Genomic DNA, 20,873 nt, shown 5'->3' on the forward strand with positions numbered 1-20,873 from the left:
CTCTGGCTACTGACTGAACTTCCCTGTGGCTGTCTCTTCCTGATGGCCAGACAAACAGCGACAGCCTGGGGGGCTCCCTGGCAGCTGGGCCTTGAGGAAGGAGAAAAGAAATAGCTGCTTGCTGAATAGGCCCTGTCGGAGAAACAGAATGGCTTATTCACTGCAAGAAAAACAGGACCTCGAAGCCCTGGGGCCCAATCAAGAGAAGTGCAAAAAAAAAAAAAGGGGTCCATTTTCCACAAGGATCGCTTACAAAATTCACAAGGTACCTGATTCCCAGGGGATGTCTTCAACACCCCATGTCTGGGAGATTGTCATCACCTGCAGCACCAGCCCAGGAATCCAGAATGCTTCCAGAAGCTTAAATCCTAGATCTGAATGGGCTGAAAGGTCCCCACCATTAAGATGTGGGACTTAACAGACAGGACACAAGCCAACACTGAGTCACTTTGAACCTTTAGACCAGGCTTTTAAAACCTGAGCACTACTGACATTTTGGGCAAGATCATTCTTTATTGTGGGGGGTCTATTCTGTGAGTTACATACAGTATGTTCAGTCCGACTAGACCTCTACCCACTTAGTTGTCAATAGCATCCCTCTCCCCAAGAAGTGACACCCCAAATGTTCCCTTGGAGGTTGCAAAATCACCTTCAATCCAACACGATTGCTTTAGATAAAAATTCACCTGGTTAAATTTTTTTGTTTTCAGTTACCTGAAATCACATTCAAAAGTCTAAATGACACAATTTCGACACCAGTACCTGAACCCCACTGAATGCAGCAGAAAGGAAATCAAAGAGGCAATTCATTATGTGCTGCCTAACTCGCTGCTTCCTTGCAGTTTCAGTTGCGTTAGGCGCTTGGCTTTCCTCCCTCTCCACTGTTTGAATTGTTGCTGTGCAGGGCAAACAGAGCGGCGGCTCCACCTCAGACAGAGCTGGCCGCATTTCAACAACGGCTGGGAGGACTCTCGTGGGGGCTTTCCAAGCTTAATTAGTTCATATTTGTCAAGTTCCTTAGGAAGCACAGGCCAGGATGCTATGGGAAGTCCAAGTTACTAGGATTCTCGCCACACTCTTTTAAAAAAGAACATTCCCGCATAAAAAGACCAGGGAAGCCAGAAAAGAGCTCCTAGGAGCATGTGTGTGTGAACAGTGAAGGAGTCCCTGGGAAGTGCCTTTGTGACCGTAAAGAAAGAGAGTAATACTTTCCAACTTTCTGGCTCTCCTCCTAGTCTCTAGAGCAGGAAATTATTTAAAGTATTTCCTGAACAGCTGAAGTATGTTAGAAACCTGCTAGCATTCTCTGCATTATCTCCAGGAAATAGACGCCGGAGAATTTTTCTTTGCAACCAGAAACTATTTGGGCTCTGTTGCTCATTTCCACCTGAATGGGATGAATACCCTCATTCTGGGAATTGGAGATGACAATCTTGTTAGATCATTTTGATGTCATACGCGGTGTCCAAAAGAACATGCCCTCGAAGAGAACTTAGTGTGTGCGTGCGTGCGTGTGTGTGTGTGTGTGTGTGTGTGTGTGTGTGTGGAGAGAGAGAAAGAGAGAGAGAGACAGAGAGAGAAACTTTCTTTGCCATGTAATTTAGCATTGTCAGTAATAACTTGCTGGTTATCTAGTTATCCCCACTTAATCTCCGGGTGGGGTAAGAATGAGGTCAGCCTCTTCTGTGTTAGGCAGAATTCTAGAACGGGAAACAAAAGGAAACTGAGTAGCCCCAGCCCACCTCTAGAGATTTGCTCCCTCCAAGGCCTGAGCCCATAAATCTCTCAGGGTGGGGGTCCGCAGGCATCCTGCCCCGCTAGCTGAGTTTAAGCCTCCCGAGCAAATCGATATTGGGATGTTAGTGGGGTCATGGGACGGAGAGCCATCTGGGAGCCAGCTGTTTGACTTTGGCTAGCAAATTCCCCCAGCCTCCAAGGAGAAGGGCAGGCATGATGACCACCGCAGAAATACCAGGGGGAAATGGCAGTTGTTAGCTCCAAAGCAAAGCACAAGGCCTAGAAACAAAGCCAATTTCTGAAGAGATTGACAGCTCTGATGAAGCTGGTAAAGGCCAGGCAAGTTCCCTGCTTCCTTGAGAACAGTTAGGAGCCATCCCTGGCGGTCGAGCCCGGGGACCCAACACTGGGAAGTGTCTGATTCGCCTCTCGGAGACCTGGCTGTCAGCAAGAGGATGGGGAGCCAAACAGTACTTTGTTACCGCCCACCCTCTGGGGCCTGCAGAGAAGCTGAACTTGAGGCCAAAGAGAGAAATGCAAACCTCTGTCATCTTCTCTTTCGGGGGACAAAGGCACCACATTCTTCGTGTGCTTCATCGTGCTTTTGGAATGAACGTCCGCCAAATGCCATCTTTCAGGGACAGCAGTTAAAACTCCCATTCGACTTGAGTTCTTTAGTCAAATTACAGCTGAATTCTTGGCCTGAAGTCTCAAACAACTGCGTGAAGCTGGCTCCAATGACATTAAAAAAATAAAGCGTACCTCAGCTGTGTAGAAAATAAATTGGAGAGATCTACACCTGAAGTGTGTAATGTTTTGAGGGTGGCTACACCTTTAAGAGCCCAGTTTTCATCAATGTATGAGCCCCTTTCTCAGAAAAGCTCACATTCATGTATTTAACAGTAAACTTTGCATACAATTTCAGGGGTTCATGGGCCCCTAAAGGCTTGTCCTGGATCTCAGGTTGTTCAGATTAAAAATTTCTATCTCGGGAATGCAAACTAGTACAGCCACTATGGAGAACAGTGTGGAGATACCTTAAAAAACTGGAAATAGAATTGCCATATAATCCAGCAATCCCACGACCGGGAATACACACCGAGGAAACAAGAATTGAAAGAGACACGTGTACCCTAACGTTCATTGCAGCACTGTTTATAATAGCCAGGACACGGAAGCAACCTAGATGTCCATCAGCAGACTAATGGATAAGAAAGCTGTAGTACATATACACAATGGAATATTACTCAGCCATTAAAAAGAATACATTTCAATCAGTTCTAATGAGGTTGATGAAACTGGAGCCTATTATACAGAGTGAAGTAAGCCAAAAAGAAAAACATCAATACAGTATGCTGCTACTGCTAAGTCGCTTCAGTCGTGTCCGACTCTGTGCGACCCCATAGACGGCAGCCCACCAGGCTCCGCCGTCCGTGGGATTCTCCAGGCAAGAATGCTGCAGTGGGTTGCCATTTCCTTCTCCAGTGCATGAAATGGAAAAGTGAAAGTAAAGTCGCTCAGTCTTTACAGTCTTTACTCAGTCAATACAGTATACTAACGCATATATATGGAATTTAGAAAGATGGTAACAATAACTCTATATGCAAGACAGCAAAAGAGACATAGATGTATAGAACAGTCTTTTGGACTCTGTGGGAGAGGGCAAGGGTGGGATGATATGGGAGAATGGCATTGAAACATGTATATTATCATATGTGAAACGAATCGCCAGTCCAGGTTCAATGCATGAGACAGGGTGCTTAGAGCTGGTCCACTGGGATGACCCAGAGGGATGGGATGGGGAGGGAGGTGGGGGGCGGGGTTCAGGAAGGGGGAACACATGTACACCCGTGGTGGATTCATGTCAATGTATGGCAAAAACCACTACAATATTGTAAAGTAATTAGCCTCCAATTAAAATAAATTTATATTAAAATTTTTTTTCTATCTCTACAAAGTATTAATACTATGTATAAAATAAAGAAGTAACAAGATTATGTTGTACAGCACAGGGAATATAGCCAATATTTTATAATAACTATAAATGGAGTATAATCTATAAAAATCTTCAATCACTATTGTACTATTAATTGTACAGCTGAACTAATATTGTAAATCAATAAAAAAAAATCCAAAACTGTTCATGTGTTTGAACTATGCATGTGTTACTACTAAGTAAACATCTTGTGATCATATTTTTCCTTGTATTCTTTTCTAATAAAATTAAAAATAACTTGAAAAAGAATTCCTATCTGAAAAAATATACAATCTAATGGTGAGATTTTAGATCTTTGTGGTGGTGAGTTTTTTAAATTTTCCAAAATTAGGATTACCTCTGTAACAAGAAAATGTTATTTTACCGAGTGACCAAGAAGAAAGAAGCTTCACCTTCTCTAAGTTAATGTCTCCTCGGAGTGACAGAGAAATTGGTTGAAAAGATGGACAAAAATTGAGAGTGAGGATAGTCACTGGTCATCTAAAAATTTGGTTTAAGCCAGTTTTTAAAAGTCTTCTCATTTCTATGTGTTTTTCCACATTTCTCCTGTAATCCAACAGTTTTGCTAAAAAGTCATATGTCTTTCATAACTACAATTAGAACAGCCTACTAATACTTATGTATTTATATTATCCTTTTTCATTCATTTTGAATAAATTCAAAGTTTTCTGAGTCATCCAATTCTTTCTCAAATTCCTTTGTTTTTATGACTAAGCTTCTAATATCTCTCCCTGAGGGCTTCCTTGGTGACTCAGATGGTAAAGAATCTGCCGGCAATGCAGGAGACCTGGGTTCAACCCCTGGGTAGGGAAGATCCCCTGCAGAAGGGAATGGCAACCTACTCCAGTACTCTCGCCTGGAGAATTCCGTGGACAGAGGAGCCCAATGGGCTACAGTCCACGGGGTTGCAAGAGTTGGACGTGACTGGGCAACTAACACACACACACACACACACACACACACACACACACACACATCCCTACCTGAATCTGTTCAAGTTCTAAACATTCAACCTCATTCAGAGTAGAAAACACAGCTTTGTTTGGTTGTTTCTTGGTAAAATGTTTGCTCACTTAAGCAGCTTCATATCACAAGTAAAGGCCTATATGTTGTCAGATTTTATTTTCTTGGGCTCCAAAATCATTGCAGATGGTAACTGAAGCCATGAAATCAAAAGACACTTGCTCCTTGGAAGAAAAGCTATGACAAACCTACACAGCATATTAAAAAGCTGAGACATCATTTTGCCAGCAAAGGTCCATATAGTCAAAGCCATGGATTTTCCAGTAGTCATGTACAGATGTGAAAGTTGGACCATAAAGAAGGCTGAGTGCCGAAGAATTGATGCTTTTCAACTGTGGTGCTGGAGAAGACTCTTGAGAGTCCCTGGACGGCAAGGATATCAAACCAGTAAATCCTAAAGGAAATCAACTCTGAATATTCATTAGAAGGACTGATGCTGAAGCTGAAGCTCCACTAGTTGGCCACTTGATGCGAAGAGCCAACTCACTAGCAAAGACCTTCGATGCTTGGAAAGACTGAAGGCAGGAGAAGCGGGTGACAGAGGATGAGATGGTAGGATGACATCACCAACTCAATGGACATGAGTTTGAGCAAACTCTGGGAGATAGTGAAGCCTGGCGTGCTGCTGTCCATGGGGTCACAAACAGTCAGACATGACTTAGCAACTGAACAATAGGTTGGCTATACTGACAGGTTTCCAAGCAAACCATCACGAGGTTGGCTTGGGTGGGGCTGTTCTCAGGGCCAGTGAGACGTTAGATGAGAAAGGTGCCCTAAATAAACTTTCCAATAGAAGGAAGAGAAAGGGGAATAAGGGCGGGGTACAGGAACTTGAAGCCCTCACAGGTTTAGCTGCAAAGGCCATCCCTGGAAAAACTGGTGGTCCTTGGGCCAGTCTCACTGTTTGGAAAGCTCTGGTAAGCCTGTGACAGGCCTAAACACCAACAGAACATCCAACTTTGGAATAGAATCCTACCATTGAGTACAGAAACAAGCCATGTGATGTCTCATGATGATGTATAACTGAGACTGATAAGAAAAAAAAAAAGTGACAGTAATAATAAATTTAGCTAGGAGGTAAATATAAACCAAAATACAGGTCTGTGGATGAACAGCAAAGAAACCTTTGTTGTTTAAGGTTGGGAATAGTGACTTCGCTGGTGATCCAGTGGTTAAGACTCATGCTTCTAATGCAGGGGGTGTGGGTTCCATCCCTGGTGGAGGAACCAAGATCCCACAGGCTGTGTGGTGCAGCCAAAACAGAAAAAATTACATTAAAAAAAAAAAAAGGTGGGGAATAGCTGTTCTATGACTACAATATTTACCTAGCATACTGATATTAAATGGTAATCAGAATCTGTACCTATTTCAGGGTACAGCCCACCAGGGATTGTGGGCTACATAGATAACCCAAAGAACGCTCACTAAAATACAGTAGAGACACATTTTAACTTAGGCTGATCTGGCTCCTAATTAATAGTCCATTCCATCGCACCACTCTAGGAACTAGGATAGGGAAAGACATTTTTTATTGTGAAAAGCCTGAGAGGAATGCACAAACTGATCAATTTAGGAGGGTTTGCTGTGTACAACTCCTACACAGTGTTATGAAACTGTCCCAAATATTTAGGAGAAACTGGGCGTTTATAGACACCAGAATTCTGCTTTCAAACTATGCCAACAACATGCCATTTAACATACAAATGCTCAAAATTAGATTGCTCTTCTGTCCTCAAAAAATCCTACTTGATAGCTTGAGTGTTTTCTATCATCTTTATTAGCTGAGGTTATTTAAATCGGTGATGTTGCTAAAACACTTTTCACGAACACTTTCCCTGGGGGGAGGAGAGCACGGCGTGATTTGGCCAGGTTTTGTTCATCACAAATTAGGTCAACAGCCCAATCTCAAAAGCAAGCACCATTAATGACATATTTCAAGGGCTTTGCAAAATCAGCCAGCTGGGTCTTGGCAAGCTTCAGCAAGGGTGGAGGGAGGGAAGGAGCAGCCAGCTACACTTCCCTTAATGGCCTTCTGAACTTGGGGTCCTGCGGCTCACAAGGTTTCCAACTGCCCATACAAACAAAACTGCTATTTAGAATGGAAAGGAACATGCCACTTTGATGAGCACAATTTTGGTTTTAATTGACTTGGTTCTGGAAAGTGCAAAATAAATAAGAGCAATTTAAGACGCCTAATGCCGAAGCAAAAATCCTATTTAACAAGGATGTACTGTAACAAGAAATTATCCAGAATTTCTTTTCAGGATGAGGCAGTCACAGAAAGGCTGAGGATGAGAAGAAAAAAAAAAAAATACAGCCTCGAGAAAACAAATGTTTATTTCCTCAGTTCAGTTGCTCAGTCATGTCCAACTCCTTGCTACTTCATGGACTGGGGCATGCAAGGCCTCCCTGTCCATCACCAACCCCCGGAATTTACTCAAACTCATGTCCATTGAATCGGTGATGCCATCCAACCATCTCATCCTTTGTCGACCCCTTCTCCTCCTGCCTTCAATCTTTCCAGCATCAGGGTTTTCACAAATGAGTCAGCTCTTCGCATCAGGTGGCCAAAGTATTGGAGTTTCAGCTTCCTTCCAATGAATATTCAGGACTGATTTCCTTTAGGATGGACTGGTTGGATCTCCTTGCAGTCCAAGGGACTCTCAAGAGTCTTCTCCAATACCACGGTTCAGAAGTACCAATTCTGCACTCAGCTTTCTTTATAGTCCAACTCTCACATCCATACATGACTCCTGGAAAACCATAGCTTTGACTAGATGGATCTTTGTTGGCAAAGTAATGTCTCTGCTTTTTAATATGCTGTCTAGGTTGGTCACAACTTTCCTTCGAAGGAGCGTCTTTTAATTTCATGACTGCAGTCACCATCTGATTCTGGAGCCCCTAAAGTCTGTCACTGTTTCTATTGTTTCCCATCTATTTGCCATGAAGTGATGGGACCAGATGCCATGATCTTAGTTTTCTGAATGTTGAGCTTTAAGCCAACTTTTTCACTCTCCTCTTTCACTTTCATCAAGAGGCTCTTTAGTTCTTCTTTGCTTTCTGCCATAAGGATGGTGTCATCTGCACATATGAGGTTATTTGATATTTCTCCCTGCAATCTTGATTCCAGCTTGTGCTTCATCCAGCCCAGTGTTTCTCATGATGTACTCTGCATATAAATTAAATAAGCAGGGTAACAATATATAGCCTTGACGTATTCTTCCCTATTTGGAACCCGTCTATTGTTCCATGTCCAGTTCTAACTGTTGCTTCCTGACCTGCATACAGATTTCTTAGGAGGCAGGTCAGGTGGTCTGGTACTGCCATCTCTTTAAGAATTTTCCACAGTTTGTGGTGATCCAGAGTCAAAGGCTTTGCATAGTCAATAAAGCGGAAATCAAATGTTTTTCTGGAACTCTTGCTTTTTCGATGATCCAGTAGATGTTGGCAATTTGATCTCTGGTTCCTCTGCCTTTTCTAAATCCAGCTTGAACATCTGCGAGTTCACAGTTCACGAACTGTTGAAGCCTGGCTGGGAGAGTTCTGAGCATTACTTTACTAGCGTGTGAGATGAGGGCAATTGTGTGGTAGTTTGAGCATTCTTTGGCATTGCCTTTCTTTGGGATTGGAATGAAAACTGACCTTTTCCAGTCCTGTGGCCACTGCTGAGTTTTCCAAATTTGCTGGCATATTGAGTGCAGCACTTTCACAGCATCATCTTTTAGGATTTGAAATAGCTCAACTGGAATTCCACCACCCCCGCTAGCTTTGTTCGTAGTTTATTTCCTACCTTATTCTAAAAATAGTCAAGTTGCTTGATAGGATTTTAAAGCCAAGATACAATGGCAACTGAAAGAATCAATACTCCAGGAAGTACAGCAGAAATAAACACAACATTGTAAAGCAACTATACTCCAATAAAAAACTAATTTAAAAAATGCTCGGGAAATACTTAGCACCGATGTTCAATCTTTTCCTCATGTTAACTTTTTAAAGATTTTTCAACAAGCAAAGTTAAGTGTCAGCAGTTTTTACTTTGATATTTGACTGAAATTTTGCTTTCCTATCTTCCTCATGACAATACAAAAATGAAGTCGTCATAGGCAGTGATGGTTTATTAAATCTCAGATGAGACTTAAAACTGCTAGTTTAAAAATGCAGTGTATTAATAAATGCAATTTACACATGCACGCATGCATGTTCACTCAGTTGTGTCCAACTCTGCGACCCAATGGACTGCAGCCCACCAGACACGTCTGTCCATACAATTTCCCAGGCAAGAATACTGGAGTTGGTTGCCATTTCCCACTCCAGGGGATCTTCTTGACCCAGGGATTGAACGGAATCCTTCATTGGCAGGTGGATTCTTTACCACCGAGCCACCTGGGAAGCCTATAATCTAGAGATTATCATTTAATGCAAGAGGGAAAAGTTGGGGGCTAAGTGTTTTGTCACTTCTTAAAATCAAGCTGAATATAAAAACTCAAAAGATAGATTTTATCTAGTTAAGTTCGATAAAAACATACAAATGCCTCTCTGTATTTTAACATCAAGGAAACTAGTATGTTAGGAATTTTATCTAAAATATGAACATGTGTTTTTGGAAAGCAGCTGTCTCCTGTCCATTACTTCACCAAGTCCTGCCTTCACGCTACAAATCCAGGCCTTATACTCTGATAGGAGTGTGTGTTACACTGGTCCCTTTAAAGTAATAAAGCTCCACCTACCTTCAAGTGAAAGCCTGGGATGTGCAGGTTCACTTCCACATTTTCTCAGGCTCAAGACTTTTGGATGCAGCAACCAAGAAGGGATTCACACTGGGGGAAGGGTATGGAAAAGGGGAGTGAACAAGACTTAGGCAGGGAAGGGAGGACGGAGCTCCAGTCTGGTTACTTCTGTCCTCCTGCCTGCAAGACTTGGCACAGAGAAAGCTGAGGAAACACCACGGCTCCAAACAAGGTGCCCTGCACTCAAGAGGAACACCTGTAACAGGTTTCATGTTCCATGTTAAGAATTCAGCTGCTGGAGGTGCTTTAAATACACATCAGCTGGAGCATTTCTGCTCCCCAACAAGATGAGCACCTTTGAGAAGAGAACTTGAAAAAACCCTGTCATCTATAAAAGGCAAAATGTATTAACGTGTATGTTGATAAACTGGGGGAACGGCTTGGACCCACTGAGAAGGTACATGGCAGTTCCTTGCATTATACAACCAAATTGAAGAACTATCTTGTCTTACTGAATACAGTAGCCCTTAAAGGTCATAAATTGTGTTCAATTTGAGTCTTCCACCCTATGCCCACCATCATTGCTTTTACCTTCGTGAAGCATTTGCTCATTTTTCCAATAATCCGAAAAGTGGAAACTGACAGTAGTACATTAAAGATGCATTTCGTTTTTCTAAGACTTCTGGGATACTGTAGTTAAAACTCCACCCCACCCCTTTCTTTTCTGCTAACGTAGTAGCTTTCACAACCTAGACTGCACAGATGAGAGCACCTGGGAATTAAAAGGACAAGACTCAATACGTGCACCCCACCCCTTACCAATTGAATTTTCCCAGGTGCAGCCTTGAAATCACTTTCAGCCTTGAAAGTCGGGAGGAATGAATTCCACTTCTAACTCCGGGAGAAATTTAAGATTAAATTTAAGATTTTTATCCCAGTGGCCAGTATGACTTAAGACGACACTGCCTGAGGGGTTCTGGGAAATTTTATTTGTTCTTTGGTGAAAAACTTGTCCAGTGAAAAATGTCCCGTGACATTCCAAGAGCCATTCTCACCAACCAAGTTGGGGAAGCAGCCTAGAGCAAAGCCAGAATTCAGACGCAGACAGGAAGCTATCAATTCTGTATCCTTCATGACATGACAGATCTTACATCAAATGCTGTCTGACACCACAACTATGCCCCAGTTTAGAGTCACATGGGTTCAGTTCAACTCCCTTTCGTCTGCAACCTGTGAGAGGTGTAAATCAGAAAGTAACACACTGGCATGGTGAAGTAACGAAAAGGGTGGAATTTAACCTTTATTTACAGGACACTGCAAGATATGAAATTCCACACAGAAATAAGAAACCCATTGAGAGGAGAAGCTTCATACAGTATGTACAGTTTGGAACTGTTCAAGTATAGTTCTCTTGTAAAAAGTGCTACATAACAAACCACATTCAAAAAGAGTTCTTAGTAGAGAAACAGTAAGACAAACTTATACCAAACATAGTACACAACGAACAACTTTAAGCCTCAGATGTATATCTAAAAGTTGAAGGTCCCAGCAGAGCCATCCTGCACTTGGAATGTATAGCCTTCAGAGGTAGTTTCTGGCACAACATTTTGATCTTCCTCTTCCTGGAAGTATTTAAAAACAAAACAACATAATCCCATAAGTTTGGCACATTTCTAAGAGGTAGCTGCCTACCAATCTATATTTACGCTTTATTCTTCTTTTATCTCAATTTATTTAAGCTGAAAACAAAAACAAAAAAAGTTTCCTCATTTCTCCCACCCTCAACCTCTGGCAACCATCAATCTGTTCTATCTATGAGCTGACGTGTTGTTGTCCCCCCCCCCAAACACCTCACATATAAGAGAAATCTTACGGTATTTGTCTTACTCTGCCTGACTCATTTCACTTAGCATAATACCTGTAAGTATTCACTCTTAAGGTCTTCATTGCATATTCCACCTTTAATCTTGAAACATATTTTAATATCTCAAATAGTGCAGGGAGGGCTATTGAAGTTTGCCTGAGAGAGGAAGGTTCTGAATAGGTTAAGAAATGCTACTGTAATTAGGGATGCAACTAGAGATTATCATACTAAGTGAAGTAAGTCAGAGAGACATATCACTTATATGTGGAATCTAAAATATAACACAAATGAACCTATCTACCAAACAGAAACATAGTCATGGACAAAGAAAACAGGCTAGTGGTTGCTAAGGGGGAGGAGATTGGGGGAAGAGATGGCGTAGCAGGTTGAGGTTAGCAAATGTAAATTTTTATATATAGAATGGATTAACAGCTGTATAGCAGAGAATTATATTCAATATCCTAGGATAAACCATAATGGAAAAGAATATATGTATAACTGAATCACTTCACTGTATAGCAGTAATTAACACATTATAAATCAACTATACTTCAATAAAAAATTATGGGACTTCCCTGGCAGTCCAGTGGTTAAGAATCTGCCTGCTAACGCAAGGGACATGAGTTCGATCCCTGGTGGGGGAAGACCCCACATACTGTGGGGTAACTAAGCCCATGAGCCACAACTACTGAAGCCCTTATGGTCTGGAGCCTGTGCTCTGCAACAAGAAGCCATCGCAATGAGAAGCCCACACACCGCAACTAGAAAGTAGCTTCCTCTCACTGCAACTAGAGAAAGCCCTTGCACAGCAACAAAGACCCATCACAGACAAAAATAAGTTTTTTTTTAAAATGCTACTACAATAACAGAAAAAGAGATTTCCTTAACCTGTCACTTTTCAGTAGGCAAGAGGAAAACAGCCTATTAGGCCAGAGGATGGCTGTGGGGTTGGCCCACTTCTCCAACTCCTAAACAAACTCACTCTCACGATATTCTAAGATTCGCGAGGCTATTCATTCCAAAGTAAACTGGTGACTTTTTAATATTTCAAGTTAAAAGATGGTATTATTATCAAGCAAAACATTAGAGGAACAAATATGTATGTTAACTGCAATAGCATACTTATGCTAATATTGTACTATGTTTATCAAGGCTCATTAAGGAAGTATGAGGAAAAAATATCTTATGGGCTTAACCTTCCCAGCTATTAATATTACCCATTTACTCACCTCTACAGAGAAATACTTCTCAATCAAGTTTAATGAAGCTTTGTACACAGACTCATTTTCATGGCTTTGTAACGCTTCAATTTTGTCCAAACCTCCACATTCTTCAATCATTATACTAAGTTTCTCAGTTTCATGTAGTTTCTCAGCAGCCTGAAAAAAATTCCAAGTTTAGAAGACTAAACTTTGAATGAACTCTTTTAATGAAGAAAACAATGTCTGTTTGACTATCAATATATATCAGACAGAAATAAACACTTAACAGTTCCTTCACAACCCTATGAGATAAAACTCAACTTTACATTTTTTAACAATTCAAAGGAATCAGATCTGTACTTGCTCTTCACAGCTACTTCTGTAGCTTTCAGCCACGAAGATCTTACTATAGTTCTCAACCTTTTCTGTGTATCAAAATCACTTGGATAACTTTAAAAATGACACTATATCCAGGCTCCACTGGTCTGTTTCGGGAACAGAAAATTACTGGTATAAAAGCACCCCAGATATTGTATAGAAATCAAGGAAGAGAACCATTGTCCAAGGGTAATAACCTAAGGTATGTAAAAAGAAATTCCCTTAACTGGACTATTTGTTGATATCAAGAATCTATTAGGTATATATACAAATGATATCGTGGCTAGCTATGTTTTTAAAGTCCTCAACTTTCAGGAGACATAAATATTTAAAAATGAAATAACTGACATGTTTCAAAATAAAATAAAAGGTAAGGGTGAGGAGAAAGAGGCCAAATGTTGACAAATTATTTAAGCTAGGTGACACATACATTAGGGATCATTATTCTAAACTCCACTTTGATATGTAAAAATTTCCATAATCAGAAGTTTAAAGGTGTTGAATGGGACCTACCAACCATTAAACATTACGATCAAGTGCCATGTGCTATAACACTTCGATCAATTGGGAATGGAACCAAAAGAAAAATATAATTAACCAGGTCATTCAAATTTAATTTCACCAAAGTTTAGCATGAAATTGGGGGAATTAATGCTTGACAAAATAAATGTGTATGAACAGCGTTCATCTATGTACCTGGCCTCAATTCAGGTCACATCATGCATTTGTCATCTCCTTTCTCTCTCTCATAATCCTTTGCCACAGCTTTTATCAAGAGTGTGGCCCACATGAACAGGTTTTCTGATTCCGTGGTGAACTGAGTAAACTTAGCTGCCCCTCACTCCGTCATCTAAACAGTAAACCAATCATCAAGTCCAAATTCAAACAAATGCCGCCTTGTTAAGCCTTACCCGAAAGATATTTGAAACGGCATCCAGAATAACCAGAATAATTTTGGTATCTTTTGCAGTTAGGAGGTTCATCATCGGCTCTATTATGCCACAATGAACAAGGTACACAATCTGCTCAACAGTTCCGCCGCTTGTATAGTTGTTCACAGCCCATGCGGCTTCCTTTTGTGTCTTAAAGTCTGCCTAATTTTAGCATAAAGAAACAGGTTTATTTCAGAATGGTCATAAAAATAAGATTCCAAAACTACTGTTTTAGAAGAAAGCGATTAAGACTTCTAATTGGTTCTATCCAAGCTAAAGTAAAAAGGTTACTATTATTTAGCAAAGGACTGTTAAATAGAACCTAACATTAGTACATTAAGAATCTTAAGAAGTACAACTCTACCAAGTGCCTGGCCATTAAGTCCTAAGGGTGTAGTACCTTTGAGAGAAGGCCAACAAGGAATGGGACTAATCCATGATTCACAACTTGTTGTATCTGGTCCTGGCGGCCAGCTGTGATGTTTGACATTGTCCATGTAGCTTCCTTCTGAATATTTGTTTTGGAGTTTGTTAGCAGGCTGGGAAACACGGCAAGTGCTCCTGCATCTATTACAACCTGTGTTTGTTCATCTGTCCCAGTGACAATATTTCCTATGGCTCTGAGCGCAGGAGTCTGAAAGGAAAAAAAAGTTGACGCTGGCAGTTATCTTTTATCTATTCCAGCACTACTCAAAAGCTCTACACCCTAAAAGTTTTGACAAGTAAGAGGCTCATTATGGCCTAAAATATACAATATGTCAATATTAGTACCAAGTGATTGTGCTCCTTATACTTTACATTCTGATTTGAAAATTAACTTACCAAAAAAAAAAAGAAAGAAAATTAACTTACCACAATTGGCAATTCAGTAGCTCCTAAAAGCTTCACAAGTTGGGGTACAGCCCCAGTTTTCACAACCATTTCAATCCGTTCATTTGGACCATCAGTAAGGTAGGAAATAGCCCAGCAGGTATCAGCTAGTACTTCTGGATCATCATGATACAGGAGACGAACTAAAGTAGGAAGAATCTGCTCAATAGCCTCTAAGGGGGGTGCAGGATTCTTGTTGCGACAAAGATTTGAAAGTGTCCAGGTAAGATTACGTAAGTAACCACACTGGGGGGAAAAGAAAAATGCAATGAAGTGCTGTTTTTTAAGGGGGTAGAAAAATGAGAATCAATGAGAAATGTCACTTATGGTAAGTAACTTACTGCTAGAGATGACATATCAGGGACAGCCAGGAGTGCCAACAGCGGATCAACTGCACCATACTTGATCACCAAGTCTCGGAAAACTGAACCATCACCTTAAAAAAAGAGAAGGCAGCAAAGTTAACCATGACTACCTGTCTAGTGCCATTAATTTCAGTTACTGAGTACACCAGTGTCTTGACGCAACATATACACTAAGACACTTCTGCCAACCTCAATATGACTGGAGACATTCAGTCAAAAGAATTTCAAATCCAAGTACCTGCAATGTTTCCTAGAGCCCATACAGCTTGTTCACTGATGTGAGCATGGGGAGATGCCAACAGAGAAATGAATGCTGGGATAGCACCTCCATCTACCACAGCCTTGGTCTGTTCTGATGTCCCAGAAGCAATGTTAGTGAGGGCCCAAGCAGATTCAAACTGAATGGGACTACAATCAATTCTTCCCAAGAAGGACACAAATTTTGGAATCAAACCAGCCCGGATTATATTGTCAATAGGGGGCTGTTTTTCCCTAGAAAGCAGTTTCCTATGGGTAAACAAAAAGAGAAACAAAAGTTGAAGGTGATTAACCAAACAAGTTCATACCAAAAAAAAAAACCAAAAAAACAACAACACTTTAAAACGCAACTCGAGACCAAAGAAGTTCATATAAAAAACACAAATTAAAACGCAACTTAATGCAAGAGTTTAGAACTTTAAGTAACCTTTTACAGTGAAGACTAAATGCTGAGATATCATGGAATTTAAGAGAAACCAAGCAGACTGTTTGCATGGTGCTACCACAGGTAGTGTCTTAAACTACTTTTCCCAAAACTGAAATATTACCAATAATGCAGAACCTTTCTCTCTGCAGCAATCTATTTTAGATCTTACCACTTTTTAAAAACTTTGACAATATGATAGCATCACATTAATCTGCATTAATTACTTTGACCAGTAGTGAGGACACACATCTTTTCCCTATCTTTTGTCAACTGGATTTGCTTTTCCCCACACTGTGAAGCTACAGAAATTATTAATCCTTTCTACTATGGATGTCACAAATATTTGGGTATGGTGGATGGGAAGAGTCTAATAAATAGAATATATTTATTTCCTAAATGGATGAACCATTCTAAATGAATATGCTAATCGCACTTACTGAATAATTCCTCCTTTCCCTGACACTGACTTGAAATGCCAATGACAAAAAAAAAACATTTCTTAAGTACATCAAAAAGTTATCACTGGAGGCAGATGTAATTTTAGGCAACTATAGAAAATTTTATATTAGGAAAGATTATAATGAAAATAGGCCTCGGCCTGGCTTAACCTTTACTCTACGCACCACCTACCCATCGCTTTCCCACCAAAAAATGTAAAAAAGCTGATTTCTTAGTTTACTCATGCTACAGAAGACAAGACTTACCTAGCAGCTTGAGTAGCTTGGAGCTGGCTTTCCAAATTGTTGCCATTTATGCCTTTGACAATATCATCAACAGACCAATTTACAGTGCCCTACAAGAACAGGGGAATTAATTTTCAAGTTATCATTTTTAAGATTAAATACAATGCAATCCCAACATGAAGACATTTCTATGTTTATAATCAGTTACTAAAAGTTTAGTCCCACATTTAAATTTACCTGTTAAATATTCATCATTTAATATATAGAACAATCCTCAAATTTGGTGTCATGACTAAATGATGTCTTAGGTAATGGAGTATCCCAGCATCTAGTCACTAAAAACAGTAGCTGTGAATAGGTTAAAAAAATGGACTAGAGCACTGTGAAGGTTATTCCTACATTAGTCTCAATCACTTGTATTGAGATATGCTTTTAGGGGAAAAGGGATAGAATCAGAGGCAGTGTGCTGGGAATCTGCAAAGCTAAGGTTGTTATCCATGCATTTCCCTAGTGGTGTTGCACACATAAACATTACAGGTAGTGACTATAGACTGGAGTTAACTGTAGCATTTGCTTGAGAACCAAGCTACAGTTAACTCAAAAAGACAGTATCACGTTCTCCCTAAAACCTTACAACAAGGAAAATGTAAAATCTAAACAACCATAGAACAAATGATTATATATATAAAACACTGTATATAGCATTATACAGAATTTACTCTCTGTTTGTGGTACAGAATGGGGTGCTACAGGAATTCTGGGAAGGGAGCATATTTCCTGTTAGGATGACCTCGAAGTGCTATAAAGAGAAGATGGGATTTGAGTATACAACTCGAGAAACAGAACACAGGTAAAATTCAGTGGGGGGAGAAAAAAGAACACTGATGAAATGAGGAGCACTGAAGGAAAGCAAAATGGAAAAAAAGGCAGGAAACTGCCCAATATTTTTAAAAGATGAAAGATAAATTTAAAGATCTAGGATGGGGTTTCCCTGGTGGCTCAGCGGTTAAAGAATCCACCTGCAATGTGTGAGACCTGGGTTCAATCCCTGGGTTGGGAAGATCCCCTGGAGAAGGGAATGACTACCCACTCAAATATTCTGGCTTCCATGGACTGTATGTATAGTCCACGGGGTCACCAAGAGGTGGACATGACTGAGAGACTTTCACTCAATCATGCACTTCTGATAAAATCATGAAGTCTCCATGAGTAGAATTCTAGGATGGGTCTAATTTTCAAAAAACCTTTAAAAAAGGATTTAAAATCAAAGTTTCTAAAATGTTTTAAGCAGTATTTTAAGAAAACTTTTAGGTAAACAGTATGTGCCACAGAATGAAAATCAAGAGATAAGGAAAAAGACCTAAAAAAAGCTGATAACAAGTACAAAAAAGGGCGGGAGGGAGGAAGGGAAAGGGAGACAATGGAAAAAAAAGGCAGAAATAAGTTGGTTCTGGACATACTAACTTTCACTGAACACTTGAATGGTTAACTCAAAGTAAAAGCTGGCAACTGGAAAAGCAGGGAAACTTGAAGGGTAGATCAGAGCTAAAGACAACCTTGGAATCAGCTTCCATAGATTACAGAGGATGGCAGGGGAAAGATAACCCATCAAAATTACTGACCGGGAGCACACAAAAGCAGATCTTCACATTTGATAGTTAAAACCCACAAAGCTAAGACATGTTATTTAAGTATCTCAGAAAAGCCTCATATTGATTTTCTGGGTTTACCATAATTCATAAGCTAAAATATCCTCACCTGGTTGTTGCGGTTTTCCTGCAGTGGAGAAGTAGCATCATCAGGAAAAGAGCTGACATTTCTCCTTTTCAGCATCTGGTCATCCTTCTTAGCTTTCCTTAGCTCCACATTAACTTCTATTCGGCGCCGCCTCATTTCCTTGAGAAAAGATAACATATCATCTCACCTATTACATCAGTGTTAGTTGCCAAGTGAGGACAATTTTTCAAATTCACTCCAAGTTTTGACGCCCTTTTCAAATACCTTCCCATTTAAAAAATACTAGGAAAACAACAGAAGGTACTCACTGTACTGTCTTTCCCCTTGTTCTTGAATCTGTTAAGGCGGGGAGCTGGTGAATTAGCATTCTCATTGGTGGACATGATTATAAGACAAGGAGAAAGCTGCAAGATGAGGGAGAGAAAAAATTTTCCTTTTTATCACTTCGTTTGGCAATAAGATAAGCATTAAGGGAATTACCAAATACACGTTCAATTCGTATTTCTATACTAGAGGAGGAACTTCCTTTTTCAGCACTATGGAACTATATTTGCCCCCTCCCCTCTGAAGGGCTGAGGCTTCCAGGAGTAGTACCGTCCACCAGAAATATAATGCAAGCTGTATAAATTTAAGCTTCCTAGTAGCCACGTTTGTTAGGAGCAAATGAAATTAACTTCAATAATATATTTTATTTACTCCAATATCTATTTTCTCATTTCAACACATTACATCAAAAAATTACTGAACTATTTTGCATTCTTTTTTCATACTAATTCTTCGAGATCTCGCAGGTACCTTAAGCTTACAGCATTAACTCAGTTTAGACCAGCCACACGCGTTTGGTGACTACCACACTGCACAGCGTGGCTCTAGACTCTATATAGGATCCATGAATAGTTAACTGAAGGGGAAATAAGGTTACAGTTAAAATCTGTGTTGTATGCGCCACAAATTCAGATCTTCTGGAGGCTCTGCTGTCTCTAAATGGCCAAAACAGATATATTCTCTACGTTTGAAAATTTTAAAAAATCTGATTCGTCATTAACATTGTGTGAACTTTCATAAAATTTCCTGCCCACCCTGAACACCTGTGACGCAATTCAGCATCTCGCACAATTTCCATAAATTGAGTGAATGCACTAAATTTGGCTGTATCAGCTGTGTTCCACTCAAACTCACCTACTTAAGAGCAATCTCCCAAAATACCACAAAAATCCTCCTTCAAAGTGTATCTTTAATTCCATTCTGTTCTTTTACGAAATTGTGACACAGCCAACCCAGGGCCTACAAATTAAGAGATAGCACCTCCAACTGCCACCTCCATCTCCAGTCCTCTCCCCTACCCCACCCCCAATTCAGGGAAGCAGCAGCGGGAACCCGCGAAGGAGGAGCTAGAGGCGCCGGGCCCCCTACCGAGGATTTAGTCCTCGGGCCTAACTCTAATTCTTGCTCAAAGGCGATTGCAGCGGTTCGCAAGGCCTCGGGCACTAAAGCCCAAGCACTCGCATCCATAGTGAAACACCCGTTTCGGCAAGGAACTACGCCCCCGAGGCCTCATCGACCAGAGAGGCCAAAGCCTGGCCGGCCGGGCGTCTACCCCGAGACTCCCTTCCCGCCTCCAGCAATCCGAGAGCGGCCTACGGGCCAACCTTTGCCGCTCCAGCTGCGCTGCGACCTCAGTGCGTACCTACACAGCAGGCTCAAGCGTCCACCGGAGGCGATGCGCGGCGCACAAGCTGCAGGGTCTGCTGCCTCTAAACGTCCACCACGGTCTGCCCGAGGACGGTGTGGCTCGTGCAGCCGGCCGGCGCGATTTAAATTTCCCGGTGGCTCCGCATTCCGATTGGCTGGTTCGAGCTTACGCTATACGCCCATTGGTGGATTTGAAAAACACGTTAGCTGGGGAGGGGGTCAGAGGACCCAGATGAAGATAGGATAGCATCGCGAGATAAGGGAGCGGCCGCGCTATCCCCGAGAGCCTTGCAGTGCGGAGAAGAAAAACTCCAGATCCCGGCATGCAGCGCGCAGGGCCGGGTCCCTGTCCTTCTTGGTCGGAGAGTTTGCTCTTTGCATGGGTTTACCGCTGTGTGGTGGCTGGTCGTTTTCCTGAGTGTTTGCCTTAACTAAGTACCACAAATTTTTCCCAAAATAATTCTCTTTAACAATCTTAATAAAGAAATATATTCCTATGCATTTTTCCCGATAGGACTCAGAAGGAACTTGGCCGGGGTTTCTGGCCATCAAGGAGGGGAGGGGTAAGGCAGATAATGTGCTGCATTTTTTTAGTTGTTACTGTTTTTAACTTGTGTCGTAAAAGACTGCATAGAAGGCAGACCTATGTTAACAAAAGATTTATTAATGCCTGCTTCTCCAGTCTTATTTTTAATAATTTCAAATACAAAAGAACTGCAAATTTTTATCCATATTTGCTAAATGTTAACTTACTATTTTGATGTGTATATATATGTATACACACACACATGCGCGTGTACCTGTATTTATATATACATGGCTTTTACATATTACTTTTTGAACCATTTGAGAGTAAGTTTGAGAAATCATGTCCCTTTACCCCTAAATATTTCAGCTTGTATCTTGTAAGAATAAGGACATTCTGTTATATTACCACGCCATAATCATCAAATTTAAGACAATTGAACTTATATGCGATTAC

At 40.9% G+C, this 20,873-nt stretch overlaps 1 protein-coding gene across 2 annotated transcripts in view; it reads right to left on the bottom strand.

Annotated features, from left to right (window-relative positions):
- The window catches only part of KPNA2 (karyopherin subunit alpha 2), a 39,895-nt gene extending 19,922 nt beyond the window's left edge, over positions 1-19,973 (bottom strand). Inside the window, exons 1-11 of one of the 2 annotated variants that reach the window (XM_081576842.1) lie at positions 19,887-19,973; positions 18,508-18,603; positions 18,221-18,358; positions 16,484-16,572; positions 15,333-15,601; positions 15,071-15,165; positions 14,712-14,975; positions 14,260-14,493; positions 13,839-14,021; positions 12,577-12,726; positions 10,754-11,105 (exon numbers count right to left, since the gene is read on the bottom strand). In XM_081576842.1, the coding sequence (XP_081432968.1) occupies positions 11,013-11,105; positions 12,577-12,726; positions 13,839-14,021; positions 14,260-14,493; positions 14,712-14,975; positions 15,071-15,165; positions 15,333-15,601; positions 16,484-16,572; positions 18,221-18,358; positions 18,508-18,582 (1,590 nt within the window). In that variant the 5' untranslated portion in view covers positions 18,583-18,603; positions 19,887-19,973 and the 3' untranslated portion in view covers positions 10,754-11,012. Of the gene's footprint in view, positions 1-10,753; positions 11,106-12,576; positions 12,727-13,838; positions 14,022-14,259; positions 14,494-14,711; positions 14,976-15,070; positions 15,166-15,332; positions 15,602-16,483; positions 16,573-18,220; positions 18,359-18,507; positions 18,604-19,886 lie in introns of those variants that run through there. The other variant, XM_081576841.1, reaches the window with a different exon arrangement.
- Positions 19,974-20,873: the final 900 nt, after the last annotated feature.

This window comes from Giraffa tippelskirchi, chromosome 3 (assembly GCF_054371585.1).
Source record: "Giraffa tippelskirchi isolate mGirTip1 chromosome 3, T2T-mGirTip1v1.2.pri, whole genome shotgun sequence".
Lineage (NCBI taxonomy): Eukaryota > Metazoa > Chordata > Mammalia > Artiodactyla > Giraffidae > Giraffa > Giraffa tippelskirchi.